At 47.9% G+C, this 14,876-nt stretch overlaps 1 protein-coding gene across 2 annotated transcripts; it reads left to right on the forward strand.

Annotated features, from left to right (window-relative positions):
- Positions 1-5,597: 5,597 nt before the first annotated feature.
- Krt2 (keratin 2) lies at positions 5,598-14,432 on the forward strand. 2 transcript variants are annotated; one of them, XM_029566882.1, is made up of 13 exons: positions 5,598-5,651; positions 5,797-5,974; positions 6,050-6,187; positions 7,611-7,828; positions 8,751-8,965; positions 9,287-9,347; positions 10,142-10,237; positions 10,892-11,056; positions 11,354-11,479; positions 12,197-12,417; positions 13,684-13,718; positions 13,816-14,058; positions 14,155-14,432. In XM_029566882.1, exons 1-13 carry the CDS (start codon positions 5,598-5,600, stop codon positions 14,430-14,432), a joined length of 2,028 nt encoding a protein of 675 aa, XP_029422742.1. The 2 variants fall into 2 exon arrangements, with proteins under 2 accessions (XP_029422742.1, XP_008838193.1); XM_008839971.1 differs by lacking the exon at positions 7,611-7,828 and having other exon boundaries at positions 5,598-5,638; positions 5,772-6,390; positions 13,816-14,432.
- Positions 14,433-14,876: the final 444 nt, after the last annotated feature.

Genomic DNA, 14,876 nt, shown 5'->3' on the forward strand with positions numbered 1-14,876 from the left:
TAGACCTAGGAGCAAGCATTACTTGAATTTGGGCTTTTAAAGTTAAAGTTGTTTTAATGTATATTCTGTGTGTCATTTTCAGGGAGAGGGTGTCTCTCTACCAGCTTCCTCCTACAATTAGCCCCTGGAACCCAACACAAACTGCCTGACAAGAAGTAAAAGAGTTTCCCACAGTGGTGCAGGCAAGCTTAGAGAGATGGGGAGGGTGAGATGGGGACTGGTGGTAGAAGGGAGGTTGGATGTACCTGATGGGACTCTCTGGGTCTGCCCAGCAAAGGGCACAGCTGAAGAATGGCAGGTGTCTGGGAAGAGGAACTGGAAGTGAATTATGACTGTCAGCGTTGGCAGTGAAGTATGGGATTGGTTGGACGACTCCCTACCATTGAAGGACTGGGTGAGAAGCGGGTAGCCTTAAATCTGGAGAAACCTGGGAAGTCTATGAACCATGAGGACTATGATGATGCCTCCGTTCTGGAATCCTGACCAGGATGGGATGGGATTTTCAATAACCTGGTTCTTCTAGGTTAGGTAATAGACCAAAGTTAAGAGAGCAGAGCTGGCATAGGAAGGGAATTTGGTCCAGGGAAACTGTTTGGCTGTTAGGAAGGTTGGGGTTGGAATAGCAGAGCTGTCCATGGAAGAACCTTTGTAGTTCTTGCTGTGTGAATAAAGGCACAGAACCACACATGCACCCTTGATGCAGCGTGTTAGCCAACGGGGCACAGGAATCCATGAACCGTAGGAAGTTGTCACATGTAACTGAGGTGATACAGCTATAGATTGATCATGTAGAGAGCAAGGCTACAATGTAGAACTGCCCACTTTCTGGGCCAAAGAGTTAGGCTTGGCAGTGCATGTTTATAATCCTGAAACTTGGGGGGTCTAAAGCAGGAGGATCCTGGGTTTAAAGCTAACCTGGGCTGTGAGACCCTGTTCCAAAAAAGTCCCAACCAAACAACCAAACAAACAACCAAACAAACACATGCAAAAATTAAAATGACGTGTTCCATGTATGTACATGGCAAAGGGGAAGAAAATGGAATTCATTCATCACCCATATAAGCCGGGCTCTGGGCTAATATTCCCTTCACTGATTTATTGATTTGCTTATCACTACTTACTGCATTCTACAAACATGTTATGGTCCACTGGGCCTGTCCCTGGCCTCATTTCCTCTCTTTCTGAAACTTGCACACTCTGCTTTCTTGAGAAGACTGGCATGTGTGTCCTGAAATAGCCTCATGTAGAGATGATTCTGCAGATTGGGGGTGATGAGAACTGTCAGCCTGTTCAGCCACAACCAGTTTGACCAGGGCCCCTTAAAAGCAACAGCCACGGGTTTTGCTGTCAGAGAAGGGATCGAATAAAAATCAAACAAAAGCTCAAATTGCTAAGAAGGACATTAGGTAAGACAGGAGGGGAGGCCAGAGCTGAGATGAGGAACTGGGTCAGGGGCTGGGACTTGGACTGAGTAAGCAGCTTTAGAATAATAGTTTACAAAGAAAGGCCCTGGGGGTAGAAGTTGAGCAAGTGACTCCTGCTGGGAGCCTGGCAGCTTCTGTCTCACCTTCCCTTGGAGCCACTGGCACTGCATGATGCTCTCTGGAGCAGCATGTTGGGGCTCCGATGGAAGCTGAGAGAGGCTTCAGGCAGTATAGGCAAGCTGGCCTCCTTTCAGGGTCTCTCTGCAGGCTAGGTTGCTGGGTAGTTGGCTTCTAGTAGCTGTCAGAACCTCTATCTTGACATGATTGAGCACTCTGGATTTTTGCTCCTTTGGGCACTGAGGCTGGAAGAGAATGGGTGTGCTTTATTTTTGCTTACAAAACCCAAACATTTGGTTTCTATCCTGACAGACTGTGACCACTCTGTTCAGCTAAATGCAGAGACTTTGGGAAAGAGAGATGAGCTTTTCTGAAGAACTGCAGAAGGAACCCTGCTAGGGAGAGACTGAAAGCTGGGACTATTCCCTGCCCTCCTGTGTGATGTTCAGGGACCAAGCCCAGGAGAGGCTGTGGAGGCACAGGCAGCACTACCACTGCATTCACAAATCAGGGAAATCCTAAACCCCAGGATTGAATTTTTGATCACAGGCTTATTCCCCGAGTGACTATTCTGTGCTGGGGTGGAGATTTCTGGTAAGGAGAAATATGACCCTGGCTCTGCCCTGCAGAGAAGTCCAGGGATTGGCTCACCTCCACAGAAGGAGGACTATGTGGATGAAGCTTTAAGGGACATGGACATGTTGTTCAGGGAGCGTGGAGGAGGGGACTTTTTTCCTGCTATCAGCATCTAAACCCTGCTGAGATTTTATTGTCCATCTGCTAAAGAACTAAAGTCCTTTCTGCTTAAAACCGAGGACTCATATTTTTTTTAACCTTGCTGGCCACCAGATGTACTTTTGAAAACTTATGAGAAACATCAGATCTTGGGCTAACTGACAGCTTGCCAAAAAAGGAGCTGGGAGCGGGAAGGAGTCTGTTCTATAAGATTCCTGTTCTGTTCTCAGAGACAGCAAAGTTTAAAAGATTTCACATCAATAGGTTGATGCCCTTATCCCAGTGGGGATCTGGGATAAATGTCCCCATGGACATTTGTCAAAATCATAGTCAGACCAAGATTCTTAACTCCCATTTCACTCCCTCAAAGAATGCAAAGCATGTTGCTTTAAAAGTACATTGAAAGTACGCATAAGGTGAAATTAAAACACACATGGAAATCAAATTCTTATGTAATATCCAAGTTCCACTATTTATAACCTCCACATTTCAAGGGAAGAAGAGGGCTCCCCTTCAATTTGATTTTCACAACTCAGCAACTGGCTGTAGAAAGGGAAGATGCTCAGTAGAGAGAGTTGGGAGACTGGGAAAACAAAACGGAAACACTTATGCTGACCAAGTGCTGCCACAAAGCTCAGGCGCAGCAGATACTCACCAAACATTTGTTCCTTTCCCTCACAGAGTGATTAAGACCCCACTGAAGCTGGCATGGCCTCAGCACAGTCATACAGGAGCAATGGACAATTAGGGCGTTGCTCAGATATCCATAGATAATGACATATTTGGCTTTGGATTGAGACTCTCTCCAAAGCTTTTAGGTTTATGGTTTTAATTATATAAGCTAGATTGGAAAAAAGAAAGGAGATGTGGATGTGCTTTGTTCAGCATTCTTTACTGCAAATGAAAAAGCTCAACAAGTCCTTGCTCTTTATCTCTGTTCCCATCCCTGTCACATTGCCACATAGGGCTGGAAACTCAATAGGGGGAGACTGAGAAGGCAAATAAAGTTTACTCAGTTTCCTCATTTAATGTTATGTCTTACAGGGTTTATACTGAGTACAATATTGTAAAACTGTAATAATTCAACTGTAAGCCTAAAAATTTACAGCCAACTTTGAAAGAGACACATCTTAGCTCTGGAAATTGTTACTGAATATGTCAATGCTGTTGTCATGAAATGCCTCTTCTAAGTATGTGGTTATTAAATAAATAAAATTTACTCAGTTTCATCCATCAGCTATCAACTGTGTTTTGCACTGTATATTATTTCTTCCTTATCTCCTCCTCCTCCTCTTCCTCCTCCTCCTCCCCCCTCCTCCTCCTCTTCCTCCTCCTCCTCTTCCTCCTCTTCCTCCTCCTCCTCTTCTTCTTCCTCCCCATCATCCTCCTCCTCTTCATCCTCATCTTCTTCCTTCTCATCTTCTTCCTCCTCATCATCCTTGTCTTCCTCCTCCTCTTCTTCCTCCTCCTTTTCTTCCTCCTCCTCTTCCATCTCCTCCTCCTCTTCCTCCTCCAGTTCCTGCTTCTTCTCCTCCTTCTCTTGTTCCTCCTCCTTCTTGTCTTCCTTCTTCACTTTCCCTTCTTCCTCTTCCTCCTTTTCCTTGTTGTCTTCCACCTTCAACAATTTCTGTGTTACACCTGACTCCAGGAAGTCTTGCTCAAAGTTGAGATGTGGATGTTTTCTATAGTGAGACATGATGGCTTATCGCAGGAGGCAATCAGGAGTGTGAAAGACAGTGTGGGTGATAGGATCCTACAGGCCTGGGGGAAGAATGCAGTGTGATCCTCCTCCTCCTCCTCCTCACCTTTCTCCTTTTTTTCTTCATCTTCCTTCACTTTTTGTAGATGAGGAAACTGAGAAACTGATGCTCAAAGGTATCTATGAATTATCCAAGGTCATTTCCAAAATGCAATGAAAGTGTGACATAAAACAAAAGTTCATTTTCTTTGACATTATTTTATGTTGTTTGTGCTGGGATCCGAGCATCTTGGTTCTAGAGCTAATACTGTCAACGTGGAGTGCAAAGTTAGAGTCATCAGAAGAGAGAATGATATGCCAGTGTTGATAAAGAAAAATCTTTGTTTCACTCAAAATGGTATCTAACATTTACATTGCATGGCGTGGTTATCCAAATGTTTTACATCAAGTTCTCATTCTATGACTAAGACAGCAAAGCCTGAGTTTAGTTCAAGGTCATATAGCCAGTAGATGGCAAGATTGGGACTCACACCCAGACCCTCTGACTTTAGTTTGGTTCTCTTACTGCACTATATCTGTGCCATATACTTAGTCACATGGACAGGAGAGACTGGCTGAGTATGGGTGTGAATGCTCTGTGCATGGCGATGCTGGATAGACTGGCTGGGTCTTCTGATGCTCATCCATCTTCGGATGTCAGTGAAACTCCTGCCTTCTATTCACCTTCAGAATCGTGAGGCAGCACATGGTTCCTGAGCTACTGAGTTGGATCATATTTGCATCTCTAAGTTGTAGAAAGCCCTTGTAACACTTTCATGGGTGCTCTGAGTCACACAGACCTCAGAGCAAGGACCTCGTCCTCACCCTTTATCCTCCATACTTTCATGTAGCTGATGGTTATAAAAAGTTACAAAAGGTGACAGGACAGAAAAGACTCCTGTCCCTAGTGCTTGGTTATGTGTATGTCTGGTATGGCTGGGAAGGAAAGGGCTGAGATAGTCTGACAAAGGCCATACTTTTGTAGGTCTTGGGCCAGCTCTTCTCTATAAGCAGAGGCTGATCCCTCCACCATGGTCATTCTGTGCAGTGACTGTCCCCACTTTCTGAAATTCTTCCTGAGCCACAGGAAAGCAAGAGAGCTGGACTGAGGGCTCTCATAGTCCCAAACCCGACCTCCCTCACATGGTGAACTGGGTGGTGAAGAGCCCCACACAAGCCTGGGTGGTAGCCAGCTTCCCATGGGTCTGTCCAGAACAGGGAGTAGCCTTCTGAAGGACTTTTTTTTCAGGTTGAGAAACCCAAATCCTAATCTCCTTTTCTGATGATTTTACAAAAATCAAATTGCATGACAGATGTGCAGATAAACAGAAGTTCACAATCAAGGCAAGTTCTGGAATGGAGCTTATTAGTAGATTTTTTAATGGCCATTAGATTGATAATCACTCACCAGGAATAGCTTCCAGGCAGACCAAACCCATGCATAAGTGGGCCCACACCCATGCTCACCAACACCTAGTTGGCCGGTATATAAGGGGACCCTGTGAGTCTCCAAACAGCACACTTCAGTCTCCAGCCTCGGATCTGCTGGGAACTTTCTACATTTTTTGCTGGGCAGAAGCATCATGAGTTGTCAGATCTCCTGCAAGTCTCGAAGAGGAGGAGGAGGAGGAGGAAGAGCAGGAGGAGGAGGAGGAGGAGGAGGAGGAGGAGGAAGATTCCAGGGCTTCAGTAGCGGCTCAGCCATGGTCTCCGGTGGGAGCCGGAGATCTACCAGCGGCTTCTCCTGCCTGAGCCGTAGGAGGAGGAGGAGGAAGATTCCAGGGCTACAGTAGCGGCTCAGCCGTGGTCTCCGGTGGGAGCCGGAGATCTACCAGCGGCTTCTCCTGCCTGAGCCGCCATGGTGGTGGCACAGGAGGCTGTGGCGGAGGCGGCTTTGGCAGTCAGAGTCTTGTTGGCCTTGGAGGGCACAAGCGCATCTCTATTAGCGTGGCCGGCTACGGTGGTGGATCTGGTGGCCGAGGAGGCAGTGGCTTCGGAGGTGGCAGCGGTTTTGGAGGTGGCAGTGGCTTCGGAGGTGGCAGCGGTTTTGGAGGCGGCAGTGGCTTCGGAGGAGGCCGAGGATTTGGAGGTGGCAGCGGCTTTGGCGGCGGCAGTGGCTTCGGAGGTGGCGGTTTCGGTGGAGGCGGCTTTGGTGGAGGCCGCTTTGGAGGCGGTGGTGGCTTTGGAGGTTTTGGCGGGCCTGGTGGCTCTGGGCCTGGAGGATTCCCTGGTGGAGGCATCCACGAAGTCTCTGTCAACCAGAGCCTCCTGCAGCCTCTTGATGTGAAAGTGGACCCAGAAATCCAGAACGTGAAGTCTCAGGAGAGAGAGCAGATCAGAACTCTCAACGACAAATTTGCCTCTTTCATTGATAAGGTGAGTTGGAGCAGCTGCTCCTCCTGATGAGATGATGGGGATGGGATGCAGTACATGCTGTGGAAAAGAAAGGACAGATTCATCTCTCTTGGGAGCCACTGATGTGACCATCACAGCCTGGGGCATTTGCAGAGTCCAAATGGGAAATGCTGGTTTTGTGGCCGGTGCATTCCATGATAGTTCCTTTGCATTTTATTTTTCAGTCCAAATAAATAATACTTATAGAAATTTCTGGCAATCATAGGAAAGTTGAACTAGACAAGTCATGAGCAGTGAGAGGTGAGATATCTTCATCTGGGGTAGATTTTTCTTCTCCTGGAATGTCAAGATGCTTAAACTTGAAATATCTGTTTGGAAATGAATGAAATTCCAGCCTTCAAGAGAAGCATTCTAATTTGGTGCTAATCCATAAAGTCTTTTGGTGTCACTTTGCGGCGTTGCTATCTTGGCTCCTCGGCTTTGAATTGGACAGGAATTTACAAGGCTCTTAAAAAGCAGGCTTCAGAGCTCTACCTGCCCGCTAGGACTTTCCTGCTTGGTGCCTTCTGCTGCCATGTCAGCAGACGCCTGCTTTTGGTTTTCCCCAGAATTTATGGGACTTTGGCAGAGTACTATGATTGGGAGGGAAATGGCCTGGAGTCTTGGGAGCAGTTGTGAACAAAACAGTGGGTGTGAAGTAGGAAGGAGAGTTCTGTGAGTAGAGAAAGACAGATGCAGTGCTCAGAGTCTATACAGTTTTCCATGTGTCAGGACGGAGCTCTGAAGCTCTGCCTGACACTTTCCAACTTCCCTTGATGGTGGGAACGAGGTACTGTATGACTTCTGTATCTCCTCAAGTATCACCTGAAGTTCTTGGGGTGAGAATGACTGACCTGTGTGACGATGACCTAGACCTTACGTGTTCTTCCTCTGGTCACTGCAGGTGCGCTTCCTGGAGCAACAGAACCAGGTGTTGCAGACAAAATGGGAACTTCTGCAGCAGTTAGATGTGAGCAACCATACCACCAACCTGGACCCCATTTTCCAAGCCTACATTAGCATGCTCAAGAAACAGGTGGACGGGCTCACTGCAGAAAGAGCCTCACAGGATTCGGAGCTGACCAACATGCAGGATCTTGTGGAAGAGTTTGGCGGAGGCCGAGGATTTGGAGGTGGCAGCGGCTTTGGCGGCGGCAGTGGCTTCGGAGGTGGCGGTTTCGGTGGAGGCGGCTTTGGTGGAGGCCGCTTTGGAGGCGGTGGTGGCTTTGGAGGTTTTGGCGGGCCTGGTGGCTCTGGGCCTGGAGGATTCCCTGGTGGAGGCATCCACGAAGTCTCTGTCAACCAGAGCCTCCTGCAGCCTCTTGATGTGAAAGTGGACCCAGAAATCCAGAACGTGAAGTCTCAGGAGAGAGAGCAGATCAGAACTCTCAACGACAAATTTGCCTCTTTCATTGATAAGGTGAGTTGGAGCAGCTGCTCCTCCTGATGAGATGATGGGGATGGGATGCAGTACATGCTGTGGAAAAGAAAGGACAGATTCATCTCTCTTGGGAGCCACTGATGTGACCATCACAGCCTGGGGCATTTGCAGAGTCCAAATGGGAAATGCTGGTTTTGTGGCCGGTGCATTCCATGATAGTTCCTTTGCATTTTATTTTTCAGTCCAAATAAATAATACTTATAGAAATTTCTGGCAATCATAGGAAAGTTGAACTAGACAAGTCATGAGCAGTGAGAGGTGAGATATCTTCATCTGGGGTAGATTTTTCTTCCCCTGGAATGTCAAGATGCTTAAACTTGAAATATCTGTTTGGAAATGAATGAAATTCCAGCCTTCAAGAGAAGCATTCTAATTTGGTGCTAATCCATAAAGTCTTTTGGTGTCACTTTGCGGCGTTGCTATCTTGGCTCCTCGGCTTTGAATTGGACAGGAATTTACAAGGCTCTTAAAAAGCAGGCTTCAGAGCTCTACCTGCCCGCTAGGACTTTCCTGCTTGGTGCCTTCTGCTGCCATGTCAGCAGACGCCTGCTTTTGGTTTTCCCCAGAATTTATGGGACTTTGGCAGAGTACTATGATTGGGAGGGAAATGGCCTGGAGTCTTGGGAGCAGTTGTGAACAAAACAGTGGGTGTGAAGTGGGAAGGAGAGTTCTGTGAGTAGAGAAAGACAGATGCAGTGCTCAGAGTCTATACAGTTTTCCATGTGTCAGGACGGAGCTCTGAAGCTCTGCCTGACACTTTCCAACTTCCCTTGATGGTGGGAACGAGGTACTGTATGACTTCTGTATCTCCTCAAGTATCACCTGAAGTTCTTGGGGTGAGAATGACTGACCTGTGTGACGATGACCTAGACCTTACGTGTTCTTCCTCTGGTCACTGCAGGTGCGCTTCCTGGAGCAACAGAACCAGGTGTTGCAGACAAAATGGGAACTTCTGCAGCAGTTAGATGTGAGCAGCCATACCACCAACCTGGACCCCATTTTCCAAGCCTACATTAGCATGCTCAAGAAACAGGTGGACGGGCTCACTGCAGAAAGAGCCTCACAGGATTCGGAGCTGACCAACATGCAGGATCTTGTGGAAGAGTTTAAAAAGAAGTAAGTGGCCGAGTAAACTGTGGGTGGAGACAGCTATTGCAGGAAGCTGTCCACTCACTGATCTCTCAGCTGCAGTTGTGCTGGTGCTGCAGGGTGATGGGGGAGATGTGTCTGTTGATTATTTGGGAAGAAGACAGGGATTCTGAGAGCATACACACTTGAGTTAATTTATAGAAATCTACCCTTATTTTGGACCTCATAATTTTAATTTTAAAATTCTTTGAGCATGGGTAGTTTGGATGAATCCAGTAGAAAAAAGTAAAAGGAAAAAAAATCAACAGCGTAGAACTAAGCTAACAACTGTTTTCTGGGTCTCAACAGGTATGAGGATGAAATCAACAAGCGCACAGCTGTGGAGAATGAGTTTGTGACAATTAAAAAGGTGAGCATGAGAATGCATTAGGCAGTATGGGAATAAGATGACTTCAAGCCCCATTGTGTCCAGAGACACAGGCTGGAAAACCACTTCAAGTGCACACAGCACGGCCAGAGAAAAGGGGGGACAGGTTCATGGCCAGTTCTCTTAGGAACAAAAGGGTCTTTGTAGTTCCAGTTTTTGTAGATGATTTTCCAAACTGCTCTCTGTATTCAGTAGAGCACTCCCCATAAATAACCCAATTAACTTACATAAAAAATGGGAATACAGAAAGCACTTTATTCGTCTTCTAAAGAGCTGGGAAAGAATGGAACTGTCCTCAGACTGCCCAATTACTGTTGAGTTGTACTGACAGATGTTTGAGCTAGAAGGCTGCAAAGTGTAGGTTCTTGGCCTAGATCCTGCAATGGTTTTGATGAATCATCCAGGTAAATTCAGGAGAGGCTGGATGGACAGGCAGGATGGGAGGACTGATGACTGTGGAAGGGCATGGAGGACACTGTACCAATCATGAGGGCACAACATGTCTCAAGCAGGAGGGAGACTAGCTGGCAAAGCTTAGTCCCATGTAAGCTCACATGGTACTGAGGTGTGTAAGCAGTGGACCTAGGCACGGAGTCTCCTCATCAAGGCACACGGTAGCTTGCATGCCAAAGGAGCATCTGTAGATGCCTGAGATGTTGGAGGGCAGATAATAGGCATTGGAAGGAGGATAGCAGCAGAGAGAGGCTGGACCCACGCAGGGGGCCATTCAAGGTGAGGCATTTGAGTTTCTCCTGAGGCCTCCAACTTCTCTGCAGGACGTGGACAGTTCCTACATGGACAAGACAGAGCTTCAGACCAAGGTGGACATGCTGACCCAGGAGAATGATTTCCTGAGAACACTCTATGATGCGGTAAAGGAGGCTGCCTCGAATAGACCCTTACTTTCTACCCTTTGCCATCAAAGAAAAGTTTTGTCCAAATATTGAGAAGGCTCTGGAATAGGGTTTGTGAACTTACTGATGTCAATATGGTGCCACCATTCATTCCAGACCTCTAGGGGGCTTCTGTAGTGTAGGTACTGGGGAGAGGAATTTATTCCTCTGATGTCACAGGAAATGAAATTTGGGAAATACCAGGTCACCTTTCCACCATCCCCTGTATGTCCAGCTCCCCTTAGGAAGAGTCCTTCTTGTGTCCATTCCTAAACCCACTCTCCTTTAGAAGTTAAAATGCATTATGTCTCCTGTCCCCTTCCCAGCCTATTTTTGAAGTAGGAAGAAAAACTTAAGATATTTGCCGTGGGTCACCTTCTTTCCGGGAGCCCTGCTGGCATGGTGGTAAAGACAGTTTGTTAAGATGCTCATAAATACCCTGCCCTCACCATCACCACAATCCTGAGGACAATCTTATGAGAGGCCTAGAAATAGTGGTGATATCACTTTCATCCCACCCAGGGCATGCCTAGTCCGAGAGTCTGCATTTCCTTGACACCAGGGAGGGGAAGGCCTCCTCATTGCCTGTGGCTGTGGGCAGAAAGTCATGGCCCATTACCCTGTGTGTTTTAGGAAGTGTCCCAACTACAACAGACTGCCACTGATACCAACGTCATCTTGTCCATGGATAACAACCGGAATCTGGACCTGGACAGCATCATCTCTGATGTTCAGTCTCAGTATGAGGTCATCGCCCAGAAGAGCAAGGCGGAGACAGAAGAGCTGTATCACAGCAAGGCAGGTCTCGGGGGGAGGCGGGGGAGCCACAACTGAGCTTCAGTCCTAGCTGGGCCATGTACAGGAAGGTCATTGGAGTGTTTATCTCATGGAAGTGGGACATCATCCTCAAGAAAGTGTGGAGAATGACACCAAATCCTCAGGGGGCATGCGAGATGGTCTCCCATCTGCCGTGAACACAGCCATCACAATCAGCTTAGCTGCCCATCCTTGGCTGGTCATCAGCCTTTCTTTAGCTCAGGTTAAACCTTCCTCAGATTGGACTTTCCTGTGACTGTTCCCCTCTTCCCTCATCAGTATGAGGAACTTCAGGTCACTGCTGTGAAACATGGGGACAGCCTGAAGGAGATCAAGATGGAGATCAGCGAGCTAAACCGTACAATTCAAAGGCTACAAGGGGAAATATCACATGTGAAGAAGCAGGTGAGGCTGGAGGCTCGGGTGGGATGAATTTCTATGTGTATGAGAGTGAGAGCGTGGGAGAGAGCTGGAGAAGCTAGAATCTGTTTCCACTCATGCCAGTCTCCCCCAGCTACACGTAATTTAACACTGTAATAACTTTTAGGGTATTCCAAAAAACATTTCAAAAGTAAGGAAAGAATTGTGCTCAGTTCTTGGCTGTCTACACTAGTAAATGGAGCAAGAGCATAGAAAAGAAGAGTTGGGTTGACTTGCTGTGACTGTGAAATGTAGCTTCCTGTTCTGGCCAGGCAAAGGCCCTAAGTACCAGCTGATTGGGTTCACAAGAGGGGTAATGAGTGGGAGGGAGCTAACCTGGGCTGGATATTAGGTTAGAACAGACAGCAAGGGGCAGCGTCGACTCTGTAAGCAGCAGAAGTTCTGTACTGAGTGTTTTTATTTGCACGTATAAAATGGGATGGATGGCGATTGCCTGTAACGGAAGGGTCAAAAGCACCATGAGGAAAGCCTATGGGTCCAGTCGAAGGATGTAGGAGGAAGATGGCCCAGGGACAGCAGCTGTAAGTCTTAGCATAGCTATCTGCAACGTCTATTAACTCCAGGGGCAGGGGCACCCAAGACCTTCAGCAAGTCTGGCCTCCCACGCTGAGTATCTTGCTCCTTGTCACTCTGCCAGGCAGATCTCATTCTAAACAGAGGCCGTCTCTCCTTTTCTCATAGTGTAAGACTTTGCAAGACTCCATTGCAGATGCAGAACAGCGTGGAGAGCATGCCATCAACGATGCCAGGGGTAAGCTCACTAACCTGGAAGAGGCTCTGCAGCAGGCCAGAGAGAACCTGGCCCGGTTGCTGCGTGACTACCAGGAGCTCATGAACGTCAAGCTGGCCCTGGACGTGGAGATCGCCACCTACCGCAAGCTGCTGGAGGGCGAGGAGTGCAGGTGAGGGGCACTGGTAGGGAAGAAGGTACCCTGGTCCCTCTCCTTTCTCTTGGAACCAGGGCAGGAGTGAAGGCAGGGGAAGCTGAGAACTGGGCAGGGCTTTCGACAGATGAGACTCAGCAGTCACTATGCTTCTTAAGCAGAAATTCAGGATATAAAGCATCATCATTGTACTCTTATTACTACATAAGGATCAGCATTTTATTATAATTAATTAAACCAGATGATAATTTACTTTTAAAATTTTTTATTTTTTAATATTTTATTTTTAATTATTTTATGTGTATGAATGTATTACCCACATGTATGCAAGTGCACCCATGTTGTTCAGAGCCTTCTGAAGTCAGAAGAGGGTGTCAGGAACTGAACCCAGTTCCTCTGCAAGAGCAGCCAGTGCTCTTAACCACTGATCCATTTCTCCAGCCCCTAGATGATATTTAAACATCCTAGTCTTTTCTAAAGGAGAAAACAAAATGATGTGACACTGAGTTATCCTAGACAGCCTGAAGGGTTAGTCTCTAAGTCTGTAGAGTAAGTCCCAGAATAGAGTGACACCATCAGATGTGTCAGAGGGACACACCTAGTTCTTCTAAGGCTTCCAGAGTGACCCCAGACTAATTTGCCTCCCTCAAAGAGGGGCCATTTGCTTCCTCTGTTACTGGCATCCTTGGTGACTTAAAGTGGCTGAAGCTTTTGGAATGGATAAAGCCCTGGGTATCAGCAACCAGCCTGACCAAAGAGTTGCTCTTCCCAAGCCTCTGCTTGTCCGAGACGTAATGTTTTCTGTTTCTGTGGAGAGGCTGGCACTGAAATCTGGGCTGGCACTGCCAAGGCTTTGGTGGAAGCAGAGAAGACTGGGAACTAGGGAAGAGCAGGCGGCCTCCACAGAGCTGCAGTTCCATCTGAACTGAATGTTCGTAGTACAGCCTCATTTTAAAATGTTGGGCGTGGCAGGGATTCTCAATAATAGATCCCCTGAGGTGGATGTAAATACAAAACGGGTTGCACAGTCAGAAGTGGCTTAGCTTTTTAGTCACTCTGGCTCCACAGCGCAAGTGTTCATTTTAGTCAGAGCAGAAACTTGAGATGGGTGGGATCTGTCGCCATCTCTGTCATCCGAGAGAATAGAAGAAAATGGAATCTACACGCTCTCGTGGCTATTGTAGTGGCTAAACTGCACATTAGTAGGTGGAAATTATAAAACAGTTTCATTCAGGTCTGCAGAGTCCAGACACCATCATAAATCCTTTTCTGTCTCCTTGACAGGATGTCTGGAGAATTCAATGATAACGTGTCTATGTGTAAGTAGTGGGATATGGGCCTGTCTTATGGGGCAGTGTGTGGCAGAGGTGGGTGGCGGTGGTCGGAATTGCTGGAGTAACACCATCTCTCCCACAGCGGTGACAAGCAGCAGCATTTCCTCAACCGTGACATCTAAGGCTGGCTTTGGCTCTGGAGGCCAAGGTTCTGGAGGAAGAGGGTTCGGTTCTGGAGGAGGAGGAGGAGGAGGAGGATACAGCTCTGGAAGTGGCAGTTACGGCTCAGGAGGCAGAGGATCTGGCTCCAGAAGTGGCGGTGGAGGAGGCAGTGGCTCTAGAGGGGGCTCTGGCTCTGGAGGAGGAGGAGGATACAGCTCTGGAAGTGGCAGTTATGGCTCAGGAGGCAGAGGATCTGGCTCCAGAAGTGGCGGTGGAGGAGGCAGTGGCTCTAGAGGGGGCTCTGGCTCTGGAGGAGGAGGATTCAGCTCTGGAGGAGGCTCCAGGGGAGGCTCTGGCTCTGGAGGAGGAGGATTCAGCTCTGGAGGAGGCTCCAGAGGGGGCTCTGGCTCTGGAGGAGGAGGATTCAGCTCTGGAGGAGGCTCCAGGGGAGGCTCTAGCTCTGGAGGAGGAGGATCCAGCTCTGGAGGAGGTTCCAGGGGAGGCTCTAGCTCTGGAGGAGGAGTTTCTAGCTCTGAAAGAGGTGCTTCTGGCTCAGGGGAAACTTGCGGCTCTGGCGTGACCTTCTCTTTTAGATAAAGGTGGGCCCTGTCCTTGATTCTTCCACTCCAGCACGTAGGCTGTGTTTCTGTATCTCTAACTGACAACAAATTCAATTTTTGTCACCTCTGATGGCATTTTGGGGGGTAATGAAAGATCTCTCCTAAACAGTTGAGGCAGTGATACCTACTGTGTTCTGGGGAAGAATCTGTGTTGTCCCAGTGTGTCTTTCAGCCATACCCCACTCCTGGCCTCCTGGGACTCCTTGCATTGCCCATTTGGTGGTCTTTTCCCGATGGTGTTCTGCTGAGGGCCCCAGGGTAGCCTGCTGATTCCAATCCTGACAGTGATCTAGGGAACTATGCTTCTGTGTACATAGCCCCTCTTGTGTACTCTGCTTTCTGAGTGCTGTGGTATAGGTGTCTGCATAATAAACTTCATTTGCAATTGATATTGTGTGATGCCTGTTGAATGTCAAGCTTT

Source organism: Nannospalax galili, unplaced genomic scaffold, assembly GCF_000622305.1.
Source record: "Nannospalax galili isolate Female #2095 unplaced genomic scaffold, S.galili_v1.0 scaffold979, whole genome shotgun sequence".
Classification (NCBI taxonomy): Eukaryota; Metazoa; Chordata; class Mammalia; order Rodentia; family Spalacidae; genus Nannospalax; species Nannospalax galili.

Excerpts from the sequence above, each read along its gene's own strand:
- Krt2 (XM_008839971.1), top strand. The coding sequence starts at position 5,598 with ATGAGTTGTCAGATCTCCTGCAAGTCTCGAAGAGGAGGAGG. Across the intron at positions 6,391-8,750 it reads TTGCCTCTTTCATTGATAAG|GTGCGCTTCCTGGAGCAACA; the intron begins GTGAGTTGGAGC and ends TGGTCACTGCAG. Across the intron at positions 11,057-11,353 it reads AAGAGCTGTATCACAGCAAG|TATGAGGAACTTCAGGTCAC; the intron begins GCAGGTCTCGGG and ends TTCCCTCATCAG.